We start from the raw sequence: 21,376 nt of genomic DNA on the forward strand, positions 1-21,376 counted from the left end.
AATCTGAGCGTCCCACATTCACAGAGCAGATCAGTTTGTTCCTGTCGTCTGTCTGACTCTGAAACTGAGACTGAAAAACGTCACAGAAGAGAAGATTCAGCAGCAGGATGGAACAGGATTATCTACAGTCCAGGACAAACTCCACGCTGCGTCACACACACACACACACACACACACCCTTTCAAATGATCCTGTTGAGTCACAAACATGTCGAGCTGCTGCTCACGAAGAAGCTAAAATGAGCATCCAGAGAGTCTGACTTTGTTCAGGCAGGAGGAGTTCGATCACAACAAACAACATGAACTTAAAGGTTGACTTGACTCTTTGACTCTGATTTCCTCTTTTCTTGACTCGCTGCTGAACGAGTTCGACCGCTGGATCACTTTAAAATGTCAGTGGGAGGGTTTCGGTCGTGGTTGAGCCACGAGGCTGCCGTCCTTCAGCGGTGATGTCACCTCACAGCAGCTTCGGAGAACCGGACACGCGTGACTCTGGATTTCTCTCACTAAAATGTGTGTTTGCTATTGAAAAAAGACAAAAGTGAATCAGAAAGAACAGAAAAACTTGGTGTCACTGCAACACGTTTGTTTCCTTGAGAAGAATTCCACGCATGTCCTCTGCAGACTTCTGCAGACGTGTCCTTTGTCAGACACCTGCTCAGTGTGCTTCAGGCTGTAAGGCGGTCCGGTCCAGTCCAGTTTCCCGAGGCGGCGCCTGTTTAAACCTGATGAAGATCTGCAGAGGATCTGGACCTCGTAAACCAGTCTGCTCCATCAACAAATCTCAACCAACCTCTGGCTCAGCTCCGCTTCGGTTCCTGAACACTCATCGAAAACATCATCGCCTGCGTCCTCCTCCTCTGCCTCACTTTCCACTTCAAAGATGGCGGTCATGGGGGCAGCATAGAGGTGGCGGCGGGCGGCAAAGCGTCTGCCGGCGGAGCAGGGAGGAGTGAGGGAGCGAGGTCGCATGGAGGGGGAGGACAGAAAGAAGAAGGGAGAGGAGGAGGAGGAGGAGGAGGAGGAGGAGGAGGAGGAGAGGAGGAGCTGATTATGGATCAGATCCCGTCTCCTCCATTTGAACATGATGGAAAAGTCTGGACCGCATGGAGCCGAGGGAGATGAGGGAGCCAGCGGTACGTCCACAGTAACACCACACGAGTCTGACGAGGGGGGCGTGACGAGTGTCGGACCGACAAGCCGAAGCCTCTCCACAGCCGACAACCGACAAGACGACTCGGACCGAGTGCCCTTCCTCAGCAACAGAGCCTTAAAGCTTTCGCTTCTCGCGGACCTTTGACTTCTGAGAGCCGCAGGTCGCGTCGGGCCCGGCAGGAACTCAGTGGGGGTGACGGGAGGGGAGGGGGAGGGGGAGGAGGAGGAGCAGATACGGTGTCCATCGTCTTCCGAGTCTCTTCTTCCCAGCATCTTCCTCTTAGACCTGAGACAAACAGAGAGAGGTCTCGTCAAACCCAAGGACGGCACTCAGACCAAACCAGAGGGGGACACAAAACAGAATCTAAACTGAATGAGGAGATGTGAGGGGACGCGGGGACGACTTTGTGAGGAAGCCCAGCGAGGAGGGAAGTCAGTGACAGAGCAGGGAACAAGATGGCTGCTGGGTAACAAGGAAAGCAAACAGGGAAGGACATCTGGATACTGGGGGGATTTATCGAACTGAACCTATCCAGGGTCGAGTCCTAAACTCCACTACGGTGGTTACCTGCAGCCCACCCATCAGGAGCCTCACGCCGTGCCTTCCCATACTGCACTGCTCCACGGGGGCGGCGGGAGGAAGCAGGCAGACACGTGAACATGCGCTCAGCTGCTTGTTACAGTCACAGTGTGAGTGTGTGTGTGAGTGTGTGTGTGTGAGTGTGTGTGTGAGTGTGTGTGTTCCTACCTGTGGATGACGGCAAACAGGTCCTCTGTGGTTCGCGGCTGAGCGGAGACAAACAGCTGCTCTGCTGACACGCCGACGAACACATCGGCTGGACAACAGGAGACACAAAGGGACAATTCAAAGTGAGACGCGGGACAACAAGGCGCCTGTGATCCAGCAGCTGCAACACGTCTCATGTACTTCACAGCTGAGGATTTCACTTCCTCACAACACGTACAAAAACACTCTGTACCTCCTTGTACTGAGTATCAGTACGCACCCTACTGTAGTAGAGACACAGTAGTACAAGTACACAGGTCGGATACTCACCATCTGGAGCTCCTGCTTTCACCTCCTGCCTTCTCCTGACAGCTGCCTCCTCCTCCTCCTCCTGCTCCTCCTCCTCTGCTTCTTGGATGAGGAGGTCGGGAAGGGACGGCTCCCCCTGCAGGCTGTCAGCGGACGGCGCACTGCTGAGCGAGTGTTTGCTCTGATCAATCAGAGCGCACGAGTTTTCCGAGTCGCTCGTGTCTTGATCGCACACTTTTGTCTTCTTCGCCCTCTCGCTCGTTTGCCCTGCTCTCCCCTTCACCACATCCCGTTCGTCTGAAGAGGATGGAGAGGATGATGAAGATGATGATGATGATGAAGACGACGGGGGCTCCATCGCTGATGACATCATTAGCAACTGCCTGCCTGGCCTCCTCTTCTTCCTCCTCCTTGCTTTGTCTTTATTCCTTGCGGTGGATGGCAACATCATCATCATCGTTGTCATCTTCCTCCCTCTCTCTTCCACACCGGCCTTCTCATCTTCCTCATCTTCAGCCAGCGATGACCTCATCATCAGTGGACAACTGGACCCTGCTGCTCCTGTTTGGGTCCCAGAGGTTCCCAGGGTCAGGCTGGTACGGGTCCCAGAGGTGGCCCTGGATGCCCTCCCCGTGTTTCTCGATACAAAGGGTGGTTTGCTCGTTTTGGGTGAGCTCAGTGACAGATCCGGCTTCTTGTGCAGAATCGGTGGCTTCTGCCTGTGAGGTGAGCTGCCAGGTGAGCAGATGTCTGCAGGTGTTGTGTTTACACTCATCGAGTGTGCAGGTGAGGTCGTTCTGTCAGCAGCTGAAGGTGTGCTATGGGTCAGACGTGTGTGGACAGCTGTGCAGGAGGAATCATTGGGAAGCTGTGATTGGCTGTCGAGCTCGGGAGGCAGCACTGTGATTTGTCCGTTGCTCCTCCACCCACCTGGTCCTTGTCTGTCTTCGGTGGACATCCTGAGACCCAGGATGCAAAGATCAGGCTTCTTTGGCAGCAGGGGCTTCTCTGGTGAGCGGAGCCTCCTGTTGCTCGCCGTCTTACTGACCTTCTGCTTTAAATCTCCACCAGCTGCACTGCGATTCTGCATGTCTGAATTATTCTCGTCATTTGTGTCGACTTCCTCTTTGCTCTCGGGTAGGATTGTTCCGTTTTCTCGAGGAGACTCTTGTCTCGCCCCAGAAAGGGTCCAGTATGGAGAATCCATGTGCCAAACATCCTCGCTGTTTTCCAGTTTCTCTGCAGGCTCAGTTAGCTTAGCATCTGCTAACACTGTATCCGAGTCCTCTTGCTGTTGCAACACTGAGCTGATTGGATTTTTGTTGGTAGCCTGAGACTTTTTGACCCAGGGGCCATCAGGACCGGGGACTGGATTGTCAGCCATTGCAGCACACACACCTGAGTCTTCCTTCTCTCTGTCATCGTTCTGGATGTCTTGAGGAGTTTCACCATTGGTCAGTTCAGACCGAGAGCCTCTCTGGTTAGCTGGGTGAGCAACAACATTTTGCAGTCTCTGAAGATGAGCATAAGGTGGCTCGTTTTTGGTTGTCCTGGCATCTCTTGGCCTGAGGTCACTGGTACTGTGAACTAATTCGCCTCCAGCTTGTCTTGCATCAGTGGGGTTATGAGGGATAACTTTACCCATTAATGAACTAGATATGTTAGCTTCATCACTGCCCAGATTACATAAGGTATTTTGTGATCCAGCTCCATCCACTTTAACATCAGTGCTGGCCCGGCCATCAAGATTAGCATTAGCCAACACAGGACCGTCAGGACAAGCTTCTGATAGATCATGGACAGTGGACTGAACTCCGGGCAGCAGGATGTCAGTGAGCAGGACTTCCTGGGTCTTGATGCAGCGGAGCCTGACACCCTGCAAAGCCTGTGCAGTGACCAGGGGCAAGGGGGGCATGGCCACTTTCATACAGCGGTTTGAAGACTTGCCAAGGCCTGGTTTGGGGAGAGGGGGAGGGGGAGGAGGGGGAGGGGGAGGAAGGTCAGCAACTGGTGATTCTGGGAGTTCTGAAGGGGGAGGAAGAGGATAAGAAGGAGGAGGGGGTGGGAAGGTTGGGGGAGGAGGCAAGATGGTTGCTGATGACATGGTAGCATGATGGGAGGTCTGCCTGACAGCAGAGGAATAGGGAGGAGGAGGAGGTCGAGAGGACAGAGGAAGAGGAGGAGGAGTGGGGAGGGATGAAGGTGGGAGAGGAGGAGGAGTGGGGAGGGATGAAGGTGGGAGAGGAGGAGAAGGAGGGGGAGGAAGAAATGAAGGTGGAGGGGAAGGAGCAGCAGAGAGTTTGATGGAGGAAGGAGGAAGAGGAGAAGCGGCAGGAGGAGGAGGAGGAGACTCGTGTATGGGGGAGTAAAATACAGGAGGTAAAGGAGAGGAACACTCTGGTAGAGGAGGAGGAGGAGGAGGAACAGGTAGAAGAGGATGCTTAGCAGAGGAGTCTGAGGAGGTGCAGGAGGAGAGAGAGGAGGTGGAGGAAAATGAGGAGGAGAGGGAGGAGAAGAGTGAGGACTTCCTCTGTGGCACTGGTGGCTTTGGCCTCCATTCAGCCTGAGACCTCATCCTGGGCAGGGAGGGTATAGAGGAGAAGGGGGACGCCGGGGGCAGGGGGAAGGCTCCAGGGCTTGCTGTGAGAGGGGAGGAGGGGGTGAGGGGGGATGACACAGGAGTGCCAGGAGTGGGGGTGTTAGACTGGCTGGAGTAGCCGCTGGAGGGCGAAGCAAGTCGCTGCAGCCCAGCTGCAGAGGAGGCTGCTGCTTGGGGGTGGACAGTAAATCTCACCTCCTCTGAGGCGGGAGTCCCAGGGGTGAACACAGGAGCCTGAACGTGACCAGGGCTCGGAGGACGCTGCTCACTGCGGGGACAGTCTGCCGACGTCCCCGTCTGGCAGTCCAAGCTTAAAGGTTCAAAAGTCGTGACTGTCCCGCAGTTAAACCCACTCTGGCGTCTTTTGGAGCTGCTCCTGGGCACCCAGGGGTCATGGAAGGTCTCTGGAGACGATGTGGACGTCTGCTGGGTGGCTCGCTCCAGGCGGGGGCTTCGCTCCACACGGGGACTGGAGGAGGGGTGGATAGGTTTGCTGCGACCTGGACGCCGCCTCAAAGAGTCGGAGCGCAGCGGTGGAGGAGGCGGGCGCTTCGACTTGCGGAGGGAGATGCTGCGTGCGGTGGTGCGGGAGCAGGAGGACGACGTGCTGTGCTTCCTTTTCTGCCAGGTAGAGGAGGTCATCGTCTCTGAACACAACGAGTTGCTGTCGGTGTTAGAGGGAGAGGAGCGACCGGAGGACAGCAGCGGGTCAAAGTTCCAGCCTTCAGCGGAAACACATCTCATCTCCGGCTTGATGCTGGTCCAGTCACCCCCAGTCTGACTGCTGTGGACACTGGAGGTGGGAGAGAGCGGCTGGTAGCTCCACGCCCCCCCACTGTGGGTGGCGGTCTGCTCATCCTGAGCCTGGTAGCTACACTGAGACTCCGAGTCCGCGATGGAGGAAGAGGAGAGGTAGCGGGGGGAGGAGGGAGAGCTGTGATACTGGGCAGCCTCATTCAGATGCTTATCTCTGGGGTGAGACCACTGTGACTGTGGGAGGGAAGGGGAGACAGGGGAGGGCGGAAAGGAAGAGGAGGAGGAGGAGGAAGGAGACTGGGGTATGACTCTGACAGCGGGGTCAAAGGGCAGCAGGGGATGGGTGTCACTGGAGAAACCCTGCATGTCCTGCGACTGAAAACAGGGAGAGAGGAGAGAATTCATTTTTATTTTGTCATATTTTATTTGGAGCTGCTTGTAATGACGTTTTCTCCTCAACTGACCTGGCAACAAGATGAGGAGGCACTGAGTGTCCTGTAGGAGGCGCTGTCACAGCTGGCCTCGGAGTCCAGAGAGGAGTTGGTCGGCAGACGGGGGAGGCTGCAGACCTGTGAGGATAGTGAGCAGCAGGGGGTGGAGCGGTCAGGTGGGGCGGAGGTGAGGGAGGCCATGAGGCTGGACATCCCCTCCCCTCGCGGGGCTCGGATCCTCCTGGCTGAGGACCGCCCCTCCTCTCTGACGTCTCCCTTCTTCTTCGCTTCCATCCAGTCCCCCGTGTCTTCCTGCCGGTGGGCAGGGGTGGAGGCAGGTCGACCCACGGTGGAGAACTGACCGGGGCGAACCGGGAAGGCCAAAGGCGAGTCTGGAGGGACACGAGTGACAGAGACAGCGGCAGAGATGAGCAAACGATTTGGAATCAAAGAGAACTGATGGACACTGGGCGATGGAGCTCATACCAGGCCTCCGGCGGACACCATCGGGGATCCCAGTAACTGTCCTGCGGCGGCTCAGGTTGCAAGGTCGTCGGGATAACGAGTCTGTGCTGGAAACCGTTCTCCGAAAACTGGCCTGACGGTCAAAACTCTCCCCTGGAAGACAACACAACATGAGAAGGTTCACGAGGTTCTTGAGCCAAGTCTGACGTGCGAATCGAGTCCTGAATCAAGTTTAAAAAATAAAATGAATTTCAAGTCAAGTCTAAGAGTCCTTCATACGTGGCCCTGAGTCCAGTCTACTACCTGTGATGTTGATAGGGACGATGTCAGCCGCGACCGCCTCAGCCTGCTGCCTCATCCGCTCCTCCGGCGTCGGCAGCCGGGGGGTCGGCTCCACCTCCACGCCGACTGCTGGATCGCAGGTGGGGTCGAAGACGTCCCAGCAGGAGGTGTGGCTGATGGGGTTCAGGACCAGAGGGGTCAGAGGTCGCGTGTTGGTGAACCTCTCGTCTTCATCCGAGGAAGCTGACGACTGAGCGCACACACACACACACACACACACAGTTAACTTTCATGCCTGTTTCACCACCTCACTGTCTAAGCTACAAACCAGCACAGCCTAAACTAAACTGTGGACTGCAGTCTGATTAAGAGGGTCTAATTTAAACCCAGGATGGCCTGGACTAACACGAGACTGTCACATTTAACCCAGTAGCTTCAAGCTTTAGCCCAGCAGGTCTAGAGAAGGCTGGGGGGGGGTCTACTCCAGTTTGATCCGTGTTTACCTTTCTCCTCCACACGGAAAACTTGAAACAAACTGAAAAGCAAGACTGAGAGAGGAAGTCCATGAATCTGGACCTCTGAGAGGAGGAGGAGGAGGGGGAGGAGGAGGAGGAGGAGGGGGAGGAGGAGCAGGAGCAGGGAGGATAAAACAGAAGAGAAGAGAATGAACAGAGTAAATTAGTGAGCATGAGAAAGACGTGATGGTCTGGCAGCTCAGTTTGACCAGCAGGGGGCAGCAAAACAAAAAGGAATGAAAAATGAACGACACTAAAGTCAAATGAGCCAGAGCTTCACTTCAGCAAAGAAGAGGAGGAGGTTGGACTTCAGTTGAGTCTTTTCTGCTTGTACTCCACTCTGAGAGGGACGTACTGCACTTTTTACTTCATTTATCTGACAGCCTCAGGTACTTTACAAATGAAGCATTTTACACGCAAAAGACGTGAAGCTTATAAAATTTCTTACTGTTTTCAGAATTGAAAACAATAAGCAGATTCATGGAGAAAATAACCAGCAGATTCATTCAGAATGAAAAGATTCATCAGCTGCAGTCAAAATGAGCTCCAGCTCAACCAAATCCAACAGGAAGCTCCTGTCAGTCAGCTGATCTGAGGTCAGTGACAACAAACCAACATTAATACTGCATCATGATTTGCCTCCCAGTGTTCTGCTGTGTGTGAGTGTGTGTGTGTGTGTGTGTGTGTGTGTCGCTAACCATCTTCTGGCTTTTGTCCTTCCACCGTCTGCGTGTTGTGTTGCCCCCTGATTGGTTGAGCCCAGAAGAGGACGGGCTCGGTGGGCGGGGCTCAGATCTGCCGGGTCGACTGGAGACATGCTGAGTCAGCCCGTTACAGGCTACACACACGCACACACACACACACACAGTCACACATGATTAACAGAACGGCCACACATTTTTCACTTAAGTTCATACAGCCAATAATCAATCAAACATCAAACAAAAGGTTGTCAATCAATTCATCAGTCAATAATCCAGTCAGCTCTGGGCCAAAAGGATCTGAATCATGGAGCATACGAGTGAAACTAAAGCAAATCAACAGATCAGCTGAAAAGATGGGAGCTCATGATGCTGATACATCGAAATCAATCAATCAATCGATCGATCAATCAATCAACCACTGAGTCATTTGAAAATGTAGCTTCAACCGTCGAGATGAAGGGAGGTCCTTTGTCACATGTACTGCAGCTGCTGTGATGCAGCCTGCAGCGCTGTGTGTGTGTGTGTGTGTGTGTGTGTGCTGCAGCAGTATTCAGTATTCAGTATAGGAAATCAGCAGTTAGAGACGCTGGTCACCAAAATAAGAGCTCTGTGGTTTAATCAGGTCGAGGAAGACAAAGGTGTGTGTGTGTGTTGAGGTCTGTCAGCTAATTGTAATCCTCGACACACACACACACACAGATTAAATTATCTGTGTGTGTGTGTTCCCAGGTGAACACTGGTGATTAACACCCACACGTCTCAGATAAAACATCCGCCCACAGTCTTTATCTTTGTCCAGCACGTCCTCACTTCCTGTCTGTGTCTCTCAGTTCAGAGCTCATTGGTTCCCACTGAAGACGTAAAAAACTCCTCACACACGTTTAGTTTCATGTTCAAAACAGGAGCAAAAAGTGCATTTTGGGGACTATTTTCAGCGGCGGATGAATCCACAGTGAGTGTGTGTGTGTGTGTGTGTGTGTGCGCGTTCATGTTGCTGTGTGTTGACCTCTCACCTTGCAGATCATCAGCGCTGCCTGATCGTCTTTTCCCAGGGATGAAGAGCAGACCCTGCTGGGCCTTCTGGGTCGTGTAGTGAACAGACCACTTCCTGTCTCCGTCCCCTGCTGCAGAGAGACACAGAGACGGAGAGTGAGACTGGTTTGTGTGCCGGGTCTCTCTCTCTCACACACACACACACACACACAGAAGCAGAGACGATGCCTGGTGCAGCACTCCTCAAGGTGACCTCAGAGACACACAGAGCCACAGGACTCTGAAGGAGCAGCAGCCTGATTGGCTGAACTCTGACCAGCGACCGTGATTCACGGGCAAACAACTGACTGACTTAAACAGACGACATTCTGATGCCACGCGACACCTGGAAACGAGGCCGAGCAGTCAAACGCCAGCGGGCGCTCTGTGCCGCCTGGCGAGACGGGGACCATCACAGACATTTAAAAAGTTGGACGTGAGACGCTACTGTCCTCGCCGTGTGCAGACTGCATCCTGTCGCAGGTTAGACGCTCGACTTCTTGTCAGCAGTCTCCACACGTTTGGCCTGTTCACTCAAAAGTGAGAAGTGAGGCCACAAAGGGAGGAGGACTGGGGGACAGAGGACAGCTTTGTCCCCATTTTGACATGAAACGTGCCTGAGCAGAGTGAATGTGTTCAGCGTTTTTGGATCAAATCTTCCCACTTCCCAAACGTCTGCAAAAGCCGACCCGACTGAAGGTTGAACTTCGTCCCTACGTGAAGGTAAGACAGAGACGTCCAGGCTCAGGGAGGACGAGCAGGACGTCTCACAACCATCGCACGCCTTTCACACTCAACTGCACACTCAACTGCACTGTTGCCACGGTTACCTGCAGGTTGAAATATGTTTGAGATGGACTCTAAGTGACACCTGCTGGCCAATCAGAGATCAGAATCTTCTGCTGCTGTGGTTCATTTGGGTCCTTGAAGGGCTCCCGAGGTCTCAAATAGTCCCCAAGGTCTTGGGTAAGGTTGCAGTGCTCATTGAGGATTCCCCCAAGGGTCCTTGAGAGCGTTCTGAAGACTCTTGAGGAGACTGAAATGGTCCTTGAGGTCTTTGAAAGGCTCAGATGGTCCTTGAGCAGGTCCTGGAGATCATTTGCAGGTCATAAATTCCTTGAAAGGGACCTTGGAGTCCTTGAGGTGGTTCCATTGGTCCTTGAGTCAGTTAGCTGCAGTTTAGCACAGCCTGAGATCTGATTTAGAAAAGTGGTTTATGTGAACTATGATTGATTTTAACACCTGACAGCCAATCAGAGAGCAGCACCTTATGAGGTCATCTTTAGAGAACACACACAAACACACACACACGGTACTGCGTGTCGGCCGGCAGCACTGATGTTAGCACATCACACACACGAGCATGAATATAAAACACACACCCACCTCTGGTCTTGTTGAGAAATCTGAGGACGGATTTGATTGCGGATCCGATCAGAACCATAACGACATCACACGCACACACAGACCGGACACACACACTCCGGAGGCTGCAGCAGACAGAACAGCAGCAGTAATGCAGCTCCACTCTCCTCCCACCTCCCTCTCTCTCTCTCTCTCACTCACTCGCTCTTTTCTCTTTCACACACACACACACACACAAAATGTTGGCAGGAAGCCAGCACACATGTGTGTCCTTCATGTGTGTCACCAGGTGATGAAGGTTACCTACAAATACTGCATTAACACACACACACACACACGAAGCATGATCATGATGCTTTGAAGATGAAGGGAGAAGAAGAAAGAGAACTGAGAGAGTGTGTGTGTGTGTGTGTGTGTGTGTGTGTGTGTGTCAGCATGCGTTAGATGTGAGACTCTTCATCTTTTATTCTGTGTGTTTGCTGTCTCTGCTCTTTTCCTGTCTTTAGGGGGACCAATCAGAGTGAGGACATTTCACTGTCTCCTCTCCACTTGTGAACCAGGATGAGGGTTTGGACAGGACCGACCCTGGAGTGGTTCTGCAGATCCTGGAGAAGTTACCAGAGGTCCAACGGGGTCCAGCGGGGTCCATGAAGAGGCTTGTGCTGCCTGAACCACCAGCTGGAATGGCAGCTGAGGATCACCTTCATCCTCACCTTCATCACAAACTGGGACGGTTCCAGCCTCCAAGTGTGCCAACTAACTGGGCCAGTGGAGCAGCTAATTACTTCTGTCTTCATGCCTGACAGCCTGTCTGTCTGTCCGTCCGTCTGTCTCTCGACTGTTTTAATTAGTTTGATTAATTAGACAGGAAGTAGGCCACACTGTCATTATGTCACACTGTGATATTTATATGATCAACCCTGAACTCCGAGCAGGAAAAAGGGCCGCTTCTCTGCCGCCCAATCAGAGGTGAGGAGGGGCGGGACTTACTGTGTGACACCGAAATCAAACGTGAACCATAAAAAGTTCGGTGTTTGCATGGATCTCCGTCCAACAGCAGCAGGTGAAGCTCACAGCTGAGGCTAACAGGTAGCAGCTGTTCATCTCTTATCACAGGAATTAGCCATTAGCCTAGCGTATGGAGCTGCAGCTAATCCCTGCTCGCTCACACACACACACACACACCCCATGTTCTTCTTTAATTAACTCCCCTTTGTGTGTGTGTGTGTGTGTGTGTGTGCATGTTATCTGAGAACAACATGAGCAGATCTGAGATACATTATTAATCAGACACTAACTGAGTGTGTATCATCAGAGGCGAGCGAGTGTGTTTCGGGGCTGATTTACACATGAAGAAAGCTGTTCAACACTGGACCAAACCGGACCAATCCAGGCCAAACCAGGCCAAACCAGGCTAACAAGAGAGAGAGCTCCGCCTGTGACACACACAGAACCATTCAGCACCACACAGACCCAAATCCACGATCATGTGACCACTGAGAGACAAGTCACCAGACTGAACAAACTCAAAGCTTTCAGGACCTCCGGGGACAAATAACACCAACTGGGATCAAAAAGGTGCAGCTGGAACCAGTTCAGGACCAAACAGAAAGGCTGAAAAACAAAGCTAAGTAGGCTAACTAGGACCAGAACCAGACAAGAACTTCACTCTGGACCAAACAGAGTTGGGGTTACACTGACATACTACTTGTAGTCGTGGTTTAAGAAGTTCTCGTACTACATGAAGACAGTCCACTTAGGCGATTAACCTACTACCCAGAACCCAGAGCGGTACCTCTGTGCAGAAGGGGCGTGGTTTGTGTGGCGTCAAGCCCAGAGCTCCTCCCCCGTTTCCTGAAGCAGAAGAAGCTGGTCCTGCGCGTCCTGCTGGGCTGGAACTGGTACTGCGGTGGCGCCTCTGGCTCCCTGAAGAAGGGCAGGGTGCTGAGGGGGGGAGTGGCTGGCAGGGTGTAGCCTGGGCGGGGCTCTGGGGTCGGAGGGCATGAACCTGTTCTGCTCCGCTGGGTGAGGACGGGGCAGGTGGAGCGCGGCAGCTGGAGGGGCGGGGAGCGCGGGCTGGGTTTCCCATAAGCTTCTGGCGCGAGGAACAGTTTCCCATGAGCCTCTGGGTTCAGAGAAGGGTGAACGTGGGGTCGAGGTGGAAGGTGCTGGCGCCGGTACCAAGGGCTGTTGCCTGGATACTGAAAATGAGGTGGGAGGGGCTTTTTGTCACCTGAAGGCGTCCCCGGTCTGCCTGCACCACAAGCGCTCAGTCCCAAGATGGCATCATGGTGCTGGTGAATTTTGGCGCTGAGAAGGCGGCGACGCAGGCTACCCTCCGTCTTGGGCTGCAGGGCAGCCATCTTGCGCGGAAGCAGCTCATCTCGCTCCTCATCAGGTCCTGTGTTCCAGCAGCGCGACGCCACGCCGTGTCCCGCCCCCTCACCGCCCAGGCACTCCACGTACGAAATCATCCTGTCCTGGCAACCAGCTGGCTGTCTGAAATCCAGCTCCACCCTCAGGACAGATCAGAGGCGATGAAGCTGGCTAAACAATCTTGATTTCACAATAAAAGCCCAAAAATCTTCAAAATAAATGTCCTTCATGTTTCCATCCTTCACAAACATCCAACAAACACTTCACAGGCTTGGGTGGTTTCAAAATAAAATCACAAAAGCAATTTTCTTTTCATAAAAACATTTTTCTGCTCACACATCCTTCAGAGTAAAACAACAAACTTGCATTAATCCCCAGAAAAAGCCTCAGATGATGGACAAAGAAAACAAAAGCCTCGTGTTTTTGTTGCCCTCACAACAGAAGCATGAGCCTTTTTCAAAAGCTCAAGTGTTCAGTCTTTCATCAAAGAAATTTACACAAAATGTCCATCCTTCACAATAAAAGCTCAAAATACATTACAGCATCGGTAACAGCTCGGAGACATCAGTATCGCCAAATGGTTTTCAGACTTTCAGCAGCTCACTGCAGCTTCTTCTCATTCCTCCACAATAAAACAAACGGTCCACAGAAACGATCAGAGTCCAAAAACATGTCAGCGGCACATTTCTTCACCGGTGCGAACTGCGCTTCCTCTCCTCCCTCCGTCTCTAATCTCCTAACAGGGATTATCCAGGTCTGCAGATGGCCTGGGAGACGCAGGTATTTACCTCCACACACCACATGTTGCCTGATACTGCACTACAGCGTCAGGCTGGGGAACCATTCAGATCACAGAACAACACCAGCTCAGCGTGTGTTTCTTCACTCTTTGACTTTCTGTATCTGATCCTGGATCTGCTGCTGCAATTTCACATTGAAATTCCCCTTCAGTCAGGCAGCAGTTATAACTACTGCCTGACTGAGTCACACTGTTGTTCCCTCATCACCATCAACACACACACACACACACACACACACACAGTGGTTTATTAACACACACCCTGCTGCCACAAAAACCCGTAAGATTACCAAATGCGGATTAATCCGCCGCTGAAAACAGTCCTCCTATTTGTAAACATGAAACAACATCTCTATGAGGAGTGAGAGTTGGGCCTTCAGCAGGAACCAATGAGCTCTGAGCTGAGGGCCACAGACAGGAAGTCCACCTACGGACATAGCTTCAGTAATAAAGACACACAAATCATTTCAGGTAAGACTTGGACTGTGATGAGAACATTATTTTGAAGAGCTTCCTGTCTGTGTCTCAGCCATACTCATCTCATGACTGGCTCATTGGCTTAGCGTGCAGCGAATCATGTGGTCAGCTGACCGACACAAACAGTCCCGTCGATCTCCACCAGCGAAGTTCTGCCACCGACTGAAGGCCTGACAGGAAGGACAGCAAACTGCTGCTCCAGTCGTTCCTCCTCCAAAGCGAGTTCCTGCATCCAACATGTGATTAACTACCAGTCTGGTGCTTCGTTCGTGTGCGGGGACGAACACAGCATCACACAGCATTCAGGACTTTAAAGCTGCTGATTGTCATGTTGATCCACTCAGTCCACATCAGTGTGTGTGTGTGTGTGTTGTACAGAAACAGCTGTGTTTTGGAAGCTGAATGGGATGTTTCAGCCTGCCCCAACAGGCCAGCAGTTATTAGTGATACACACACACACACTTACACTCGCACACACACACACACACACACACACACACACACACACACACACACGTGTCAAACTCAAGAATGCCTCATGCCTGCTGACACAAAACTTCTACTTTTGGCATGAGACCCAAAATATCACAGTAAAACATTTCAGCTGCAGCAGCAGTGTGGTACTAAAGTGGTACTACAAGGAATACTACGGGTACATGCAGTACTGGCAGTAACTACAGAAGAAAACACAAAGGAGGCAGCAGCTGTAATCTGCAGAAGAATAAATTCAAATTCAGCAGACATTTTCCCTCCATGAATGTCGCTCTGCTCAAAGTGAAGAGCACACACACACACACACACACACACACACACACAAAGAAAGGTTATGGAGATAACTGTGTGAGTCCTGACAGCCAGCGTACACAATGACCTACATCTGAGTACACACACACACACACTTTTATCTGCAGTATTTCTACCAAACTCTCCGTCTCAAACTTCTCTATGCTTCCATTCTCTCTCACCTTTTAGACAGAGCATGTCGTCCTCACTCGCCCAGCGTCGCTCAGTGTGTGTGTGTGTGTGTGTGTGTGTGTGTGTGTGTGAAAGAGAATCTCAGTTACAAACACAAGTTCAGACACAGATTCCTCCCCCTCGGTCTTCCACAATAAAAGCCCCCTCCTTCCTCTCTCCTCCTCTCACACCAACCCTCACTTCCTCTCTTCCCCACTTTACGGGAAAAATGTACTTCAAGTCGTCCAAGTAAAAGTACTCCCAGTGCAGTAAAACCTCACCTGTCAGTGTTACTGTTTGATTAATACTGCTGCTGCATTTTACGGTCAGCTCATTTGACCTGCTTTATATCCTGTTGGTTCTACAGCAGCACGCCAACACAGAACCCTGATGTTTGTTATCGAGGCTGTTTTTAATAAAACACCTCTGAGAACCACCGTCACCAAGGCAACCTAACCGACAAAGCATCTCCCCGAGCAGCCAATTAGACGGCTTCATGACGGACAATAAGTCTGTCACAAACACACACACACGCACGCACGCATACCTGGGAGAAGATGATGTCATGCTGAAATTGGTGATAGGAGATGTAGTCCTCTCCTCCACAGCAGGTATTGGCTTCTCCACACAAAAATAGCTTCATTAATCACCTTAGTGAGCCCTAGGGACACACACACACACACACACACACACACACACACAGGGTATAACACTACTCAGCATCATGAATCATCTATGAAAAAAATATTCAGTCTGTTTTTAAGGCAGCATAACATCATATAAGAGACTTTCATTTGAAGTTGTTCAGCCACTTAGTTTGGAAACAAACCAATCCGCAACTTTAAAATCTATAAATTACTGACCTATTTGTGCAAGTCAAAATAAAGTAAACTTTGTGTTAAGTGCTGCAGCATATTTGTGACATATGCTAATTTATTTTAATAGTCCTGATGTTGCCGATCGTCTTATCTCCATAAATAATTGATTTATTTGATCCTTCTTTGATCTGTAAACGACTGCAGAGGAAATTTCAACGTAAGTCTGAAGCAGAAGGAGATGTCGCGATAATTGTGGTTTGGCGAGACCTTCGTTGACGGGATGGTTTGTGATTGGTCGACTGCCAGACCACCCAAGGCAAGCCGATTGGCTACACTGGTAGCAAACACGGAAGTAGGCGCCAGGGGCTGAGCGACCGGGAGTTATTCGGTGAGTTAGGTCCAAACACGGATTTAATAGTTAATTTTATTTTCTCCCTAGTGATTTTCTTTAAAGGACAGGTTGATGAACTCAATAGGACATAAATACAGCCGGGGACAGAAGCACACTGGACTGATTTTATTCGATTTAAAATGTAGTTTTTAGCACGTTAGTCGGGTAATTAGCCCGTTAGCTGCAGTCTGCTATTCCATTGTTACAAAGCGGGGGCGGGAACCGGACCGTTTATTGTTATTACATTATAGCTACAATCCAGAGATGATGTGTGACATAGTGAACTTACTATGGACACAAACCTCCATTCTAAACGAGTCAAGCTGTCTTTTGAAGAAAAATAGCGTGAATGTGAACCGGGTCTCGTTAAATGTTTTTTCTCGGATTCAGAGAAGCTGAAAACAAAACCTTCTAACCCCAAATAAACTGTTTTAGGTCACAATGCGAATGTAGGGCTGTTACTTAAGAAGCTGGTTTTCGATTAATCATTTAGTCTGTAACTTTTCATAAAACAGTGATTAATTCTTGATTGAAGCCAATTTGAGGATCACACGTACACCAAGGGGAAACGAAGGGATGTTCAGTCACTGCGCGCGAGTAACTGAAGGATTAACAATAAACAGAGTGAGTAAACATTACGAGAGTCACACACACTCTGATCTCAAAGTGCAGACACACTCATCTGCCAGCTTCCATAATCTGAGAGCATTGAGTGTGAGTGACACAAACAAAGCACAGTGTGTGTGTGAGTTTTGTTTAGGCGACAGGTGTGTGTGTGTGTGTGTGTTTCCGTCGCTTTAATTTCATAAATTCAGTATTCTAATCATGTTGGATTTTGTTGTTTGGGGCCACTCATCTGAAATGTTATTGTCCCTTTCCAGTCGCTGCGGGTGCCTCAGCGCAGCAGCCGCGACACGTGAACCGTGCAAGCGCTCAGTTCACAGCTAACGCGAGGATCATGGCGCCCAGGCGGAAATTTGATCTGCAATTCAAAGAGAGAGTTTTGCGGTATGCGGAGGAAAACTCGGGAGAGAAAACCGCACGACACTTTAACATCGACTCGAAAAGAATCCGATACTGGAGGAAACAGAAGGAAGAGCTGCTGTTAGCCGACAGGGGGCGAGCGCGGCTGACTGGAGGAGGGAGGAAGAAGGTCAGCTTGGAGCTCGAGGCCCGGCTTTCTGAGTGGATTTACTCAATGCGGGTGAAACAGAGCCGAGTGTCGAGAAACATGATAAAAAAGAAAGCGCTGGAGATCTACCCCTCAGTGAGTGACGGAGGAAAGACGTTTGTGGCCAGCACGGGTTGGCTACAAAAATTCCTTCAGCGCAACAGCCTCTTGCTTCAGCCTTCTGTCGACAGGAGACGGGACGGCACACAAGTCCTCACCGAGAAACTTGTTTCCTTTGTTGACTACGTTGGCAAGGCTGTCCGCTCTCAGGGCATCTCAGAGAAGGACATCATTGCAATGGACGAGACCGCACTTTGTTTTGACATAGTGTACCCCCCAGCTGGAGAGACATCAGGAGAGGACAGTGAAGCTTGGAGACACAGGAGACCCAGAGAGAGCCACCTCACCGTCGTCCTCGCCGCCAAGGCGGACGGCACCCGACTCGAGCCTTACCTCGTCTTCAGAGGGGCTGCAGATGAAGCGAAGGCGATGCAGCAGCACAACTCCAGCGCAGTCATCACCACTTCTGCAAACGGCTTGATGACTGACGCGCTCACCGCCGACTGGCTGCGGTCCGTGGTGGGGAGGTGTAACTCGACCCCGCGGCTCCTGGTGTGGGACTCGTACCGCTGCCACATCAGCGACGCCACCAAATCTGAACTGAAACGTGGCTACAACATGACGACAGCAGTGATCCCAGCCGGCTGTCCCAAATACATCCAAGCAGCCGACGTGATGTGGAACCGCGTCTTCAAGCAGAGTCTGCAGGACTCCTACGACCAGTGGGCGGCTGGGGACGCAGACAAGGAGTACACCACCGAAGGTTATGTAAAAGTCCCTGCGCGCCGCCTGCTGGTGGACTGGGTGGTCAGAGCCTGGGACAAACTGAATGAAGACTTGATCAGAAAATCTTTCAAAGCTTGCGGACTGTCTGTGAGAGCTGATGGGAGTGAAGACGACCTCATCCTCTGCTTCAGGGAGGGAGAAGACTGCGCCGCCGGGCGCGAGGCTCTCGCCCGCCTCCGACGGCGGGGTCAGGAGGACGGGCCCGAAGCGGCCCAGCGTGACGAGATATTTAACAACGAACTTCTTGTTGTGGAGGATGAGGAGGCCGCCGATGATGGTGACGATGCTGAGCGTGAGGATCGGTGGTGAATTTGTGACTGAACGGCTGTTAATGTTTCACGTGAGGAAAGGAAGTAGCGAGGAAATTTCCCCTCCCTTCCCACACTGCTCTCACTGTGTCGGGTACTGGTGCTCTTGTAATCTGCTGTACTCCACTCTGTCTTCTGACAAATTGCTTTCCAATAAATGTATTTGCACAGGACTCAGACGGACTCAGTGATGCTGTTTAAGACTTCATTCATTCATTCTGATACGCCGTCATCTTTTAGTCGTTCAGTCAGGTGAAAACCTGAAAGTTCCTGTACTGAGCTCATGTCCTCCCAGCATCCTGTGTCAGAAAAGTCTCACTCAACATTGGAAGGAGTTAATTAATTTCACGTTTAGCTGCAGATTATTTTGTCCGTTAGTTTTATCTTCACAGTCGATTGGTCATCTGGTCAGTGAAATGAAAAACAGTAAAAAAGAGTGCATTGCAGTGATGACACGTCCGCCATGTCAGGTCGTGTGAGGATTGTTGTGTAACGTCGGGATGCACAACGTGGAATTTTTTCAGCTGATAAGGACTGATGAAATCATTTTTATGAAGAAAACAGTTTGCCTTCACATCATGGCTGTCATGTCACTGTGGCCGCTGATGACAAAACGTCTCCCATCGCCGGGCTCCTCATCCGTCCGTCTGGGGGACGTCGTGCTCCTCTGTTTTCTGTCCTTCATCAATGTTGTGTGCTGCTGTGACGTTTTCTCGGCGGTTTGTTCGACCACGAGGATCTCAAAGGTTATAAAACTAATTGCGACTTCCCAGAGTCCAAAGTGACGTTTTTAAATGTCTCGTTGAAGGTGCAGGATGTGAGACAGGGAATAAGCTTACACTTCACAGCCGCTCGGACTGCGGGGACAACACAGACACGGCAGGCGGGGACGGGAGACGGAGGGCGGTCATCACCTGCGGGGAATATTTTCACATCCACCAGCTGGTGATTGTTGGAACAGTGAAAGACAAAACGACAGTTTCGGTGAGTTTTCTTTCATTTCTATCACCTCCAGAGATACAAAGTGCTGTTGCAGACAGGAAGTGGCTCGCTGCTCAGCTAACTGTACCTTTAAAATCTAACCTGATGAATCATTTCTACTGGATTTTCTTTGTCATTTCTGACTTCTATTGAACATCCTTGGTTTTTGTCTCTTGTCTTTTGTCAGTGACAACACTGAGATGTGATGTTGCCACACACTCCAGTTTGACCAGTGAAGAGTGAAACTTTATTGGCTTGTGTCCAGCCTCTGTGGAGCAGCCATGTCTGTCATCATACAAACTCGAGGTGAAGTGGGTGGCGGCGTCGCAGCTCACCTGCAGTGTCCCCTCTGTGGCCACTTCTCCAAGAGCCACGCCCACCAGCTGTCCCACATGGCAGCGTCTCATCCCACCTGCCTGGATGACGTGGCGGTCGGTCGCCTCGGCAACATCGTGATGTACCAGAGCACCGCCCGACTGTTCCACTGCTCCGAATGCTTCTTCACCAGCCGAGACTTCACCAAGCTGTACAAGCACATCATCTCCAAACACTGCATGGACGAGAGAGAGGGGGGAGGAGGAGACAACGGGGGAGAGAGGACAGGAGAGGAGGGGGACGAAGAGGACAAGGAGGGAGGACAACGAGCTCCTAAAAGAAAGAGGAGCAGTGAGCCCGAGGAGGAGGATGAACACGACGAGGACGGCGCCTCCCGGAGGCCAGAGTCAGTCAGAGATGAAAGCCTGCTGCTGTTCGACGGCGGCAGTTACCGCTGCCTGATCTGCGGCTGGAAGAACAAGCTGAAGAGCCTGGGGATCAACCACGTGGTGCGGAAACACGACATCCCCAAAACGTACGCCGCGCAGGCCATCAGGCGGGACGAGCCCAAACAGGCGCAGAGCAGCGGGGCGGAGGAGGAGGAGGCGGCCGGGCTCAGCGGAGACCTGCTGAAGGAGGAAATGGAGGCCACAGCCAAAGTGGTGCGCTTCATCTCCAACCGCTTCGTCTGTCTGATCTGTGGCTGGAAGACCAAACTCAAAGGTAACATGAAGCAGATCTTCAGTTTCACACACAACCATGAAATGTTCCTGCAGCATAATCACAGTCGTCTACAGTTAGCTTTCTGCTGAATGGACGAATGTTTCAGTAAACTGCTCAGAAAGTCACAGTTGAATCTGTGGGTTCTTGTGTCCCTGTGTGCATCCTTGCAGGTTTTGCCATCAGTCACGTGGTGCGAAGCCACGACGTGGAGCGTCCATACGGCTGCAAAGACTGCCAGCGCTGCTTCTTCCTGCCCAGCCGGCTGCAGCAGCACATCAGGGCGGCTCATCGGCCCGGACGCTACGCCTGCCCCTTCTGCTGCTTCAGGTCCCACTTCCTGGGAGGCTTCAGGAGGCACTGCAGTCGCTGCAACGCCCGGGAGGGTCGGGGGGAGGAGGTAAACGAGGAGGAGGAGGTGGGAGGAGAAGGAGGGGAGGGTGAGGATGAGGAGAACGAAGAGGAGGAAGAGGAGGAAGGGGAGGAGAGGAGAGGGGGCAGGAAACGAAGGAGAACAGCAAAGGTGATAAAGGAGGAAGAGGAGGAGGATGATGATGATGATGACTGAGAGGAAGGACTTCATGTAAAGCAGTTTACAGTTTTTACTTCAGTTTACCGTCAGTGTTTGTGCTTTTAAAGTGAAATGAAACCAAACGAGATCTCACTTGTCAACTGAAACCGTGAATAAAGTTTTTTTTCTTAATCTGGCTGTTTGCATTCTGGTTATTAACAAAGTCTTGTTACGGATGTGCTTTGATTGTCTTGGACGGCCTGAAATTGTCTTCCTCTGAGTGATATTTTCTCTCCAAGTGTCGTGTGTCTCAGCTGAGAGGAGGACACGTCTACGTCTGCCGGTCAGAAAACGTTTCTTAAAGCTCTCG

At 51.6% G+C, this 21,376-nt stretch overlaps 2 protein-coding genes across 5 annotated transcripts in view; one reads left to right on the top strand and one right to left on the bottom strand.

The window, feature by feature from the left end:
• Positions 1-15,015, bottom strand: part of nhsl1a (NHS-like 1a) — a 15,206-nt gene extending 191 nt beyond the window's left edge. Inside the window, exons 1-9 of one of the 2 annotated variants that reach the window (XM_046381746.1) lie at positions 14,957-15,015; positions 8,956-9,066; positions 7,937-8,076; positions 6,745-6,973; positions 6,463-6,594; positions 6,010-6,368; positions 2,212-5,920; positions 1,903-1,990; positions 1-1,440 (exon numbers count right to left, since the gene is read on the bottom strand). The exon at positions 1-1,440 is cut by the window's left edge and continues 191 nt beyond it. In XM_046381746.1, the coding sequence (XP_046237702.1) occupies positions 774-1,440; positions 1,903-1,990; positions 2,212-5,920; positions 6,010-6,368; positions 6,463-6,594; positions 6,745-6,973; positions 7,937-8,076; positions 8,956-9,066; positions 14,957-14,972 (5,451 nt within the window). In that variant the 5' untranslated portion in view covers positions 14,973-15,015 and the 3' untranslated portion in view covers positions 1-773. Of the gene's footprint in view, positions 1,441-1,902; positions 1,991-2,211; positions 5,921-6,009; positions 6,369-6,462; positions 6,595-6,744; positions 6,974-7,936; positions 8,077-8,955; positions 9,067-12,134; positions 14,357-14,956 lie in introns of those variants that run through there. The other variant, XM_046381748.1, reaches the window with a different exon arrangement.
• Positions 15,016-16,184: 1,169 nt separating this feature from the next.
• On the top strand, positions 16,185-21,198 carry LOC124055241 (chromosome alignment-maintaining phosphoprotein 1-like). 3 transcript variants are annotated; one of them, XM_046381869.1, is made up of 4 exons: positions 16,185-16,778; positions 19,288-19,463; positions 19,644-20,498; positions 20,669-21,198. In XM_046381869.1, exons 3-4 carry the CDS (start codon positions 19,742-19,744, stop codon positions 21,061-21,063), a joined length of 1,152 nt encoding a protein of 383 aa, XP_046237825.1. In that variant the 5' UTR covers positions 16,185-16,778; positions 19,288-19,463; positions 19,644-19,741; the 3' UTR covers positions 21,064-21,198. The 3 variants fall into 3 exon arrangements, with proteins under 3 accessions (XP_046237825.1, XP_046237824.1, XP_046237826.1); XM_046381868.1 differs by lacking the exon at positions 16,185-16,778 and having other exon boundaries at positions 18,740-19,463; XM_046381870.1 differs by lacking the exon at positions 16,185-16,778 and having other exon boundaries at positions 18,740-19,463; positions 19,648-20,498.
• Positions 21,199-21,376: the final 178 nt, after the last annotated feature.

This window comes from Scatophagus argus, chromosome 24 (genome assembly GCF_020382885.2).
Source record: "Scatophagus argus isolate fScaArg1 chromosome 24, fScaArg1.pri, whole genome shotgun sequence".
Lineage (NCBI taxonomy): Eukaryota > Metazoa > Chordata > Actinopteri > Scatophagidae > Scatophagus > Scatophagus argus.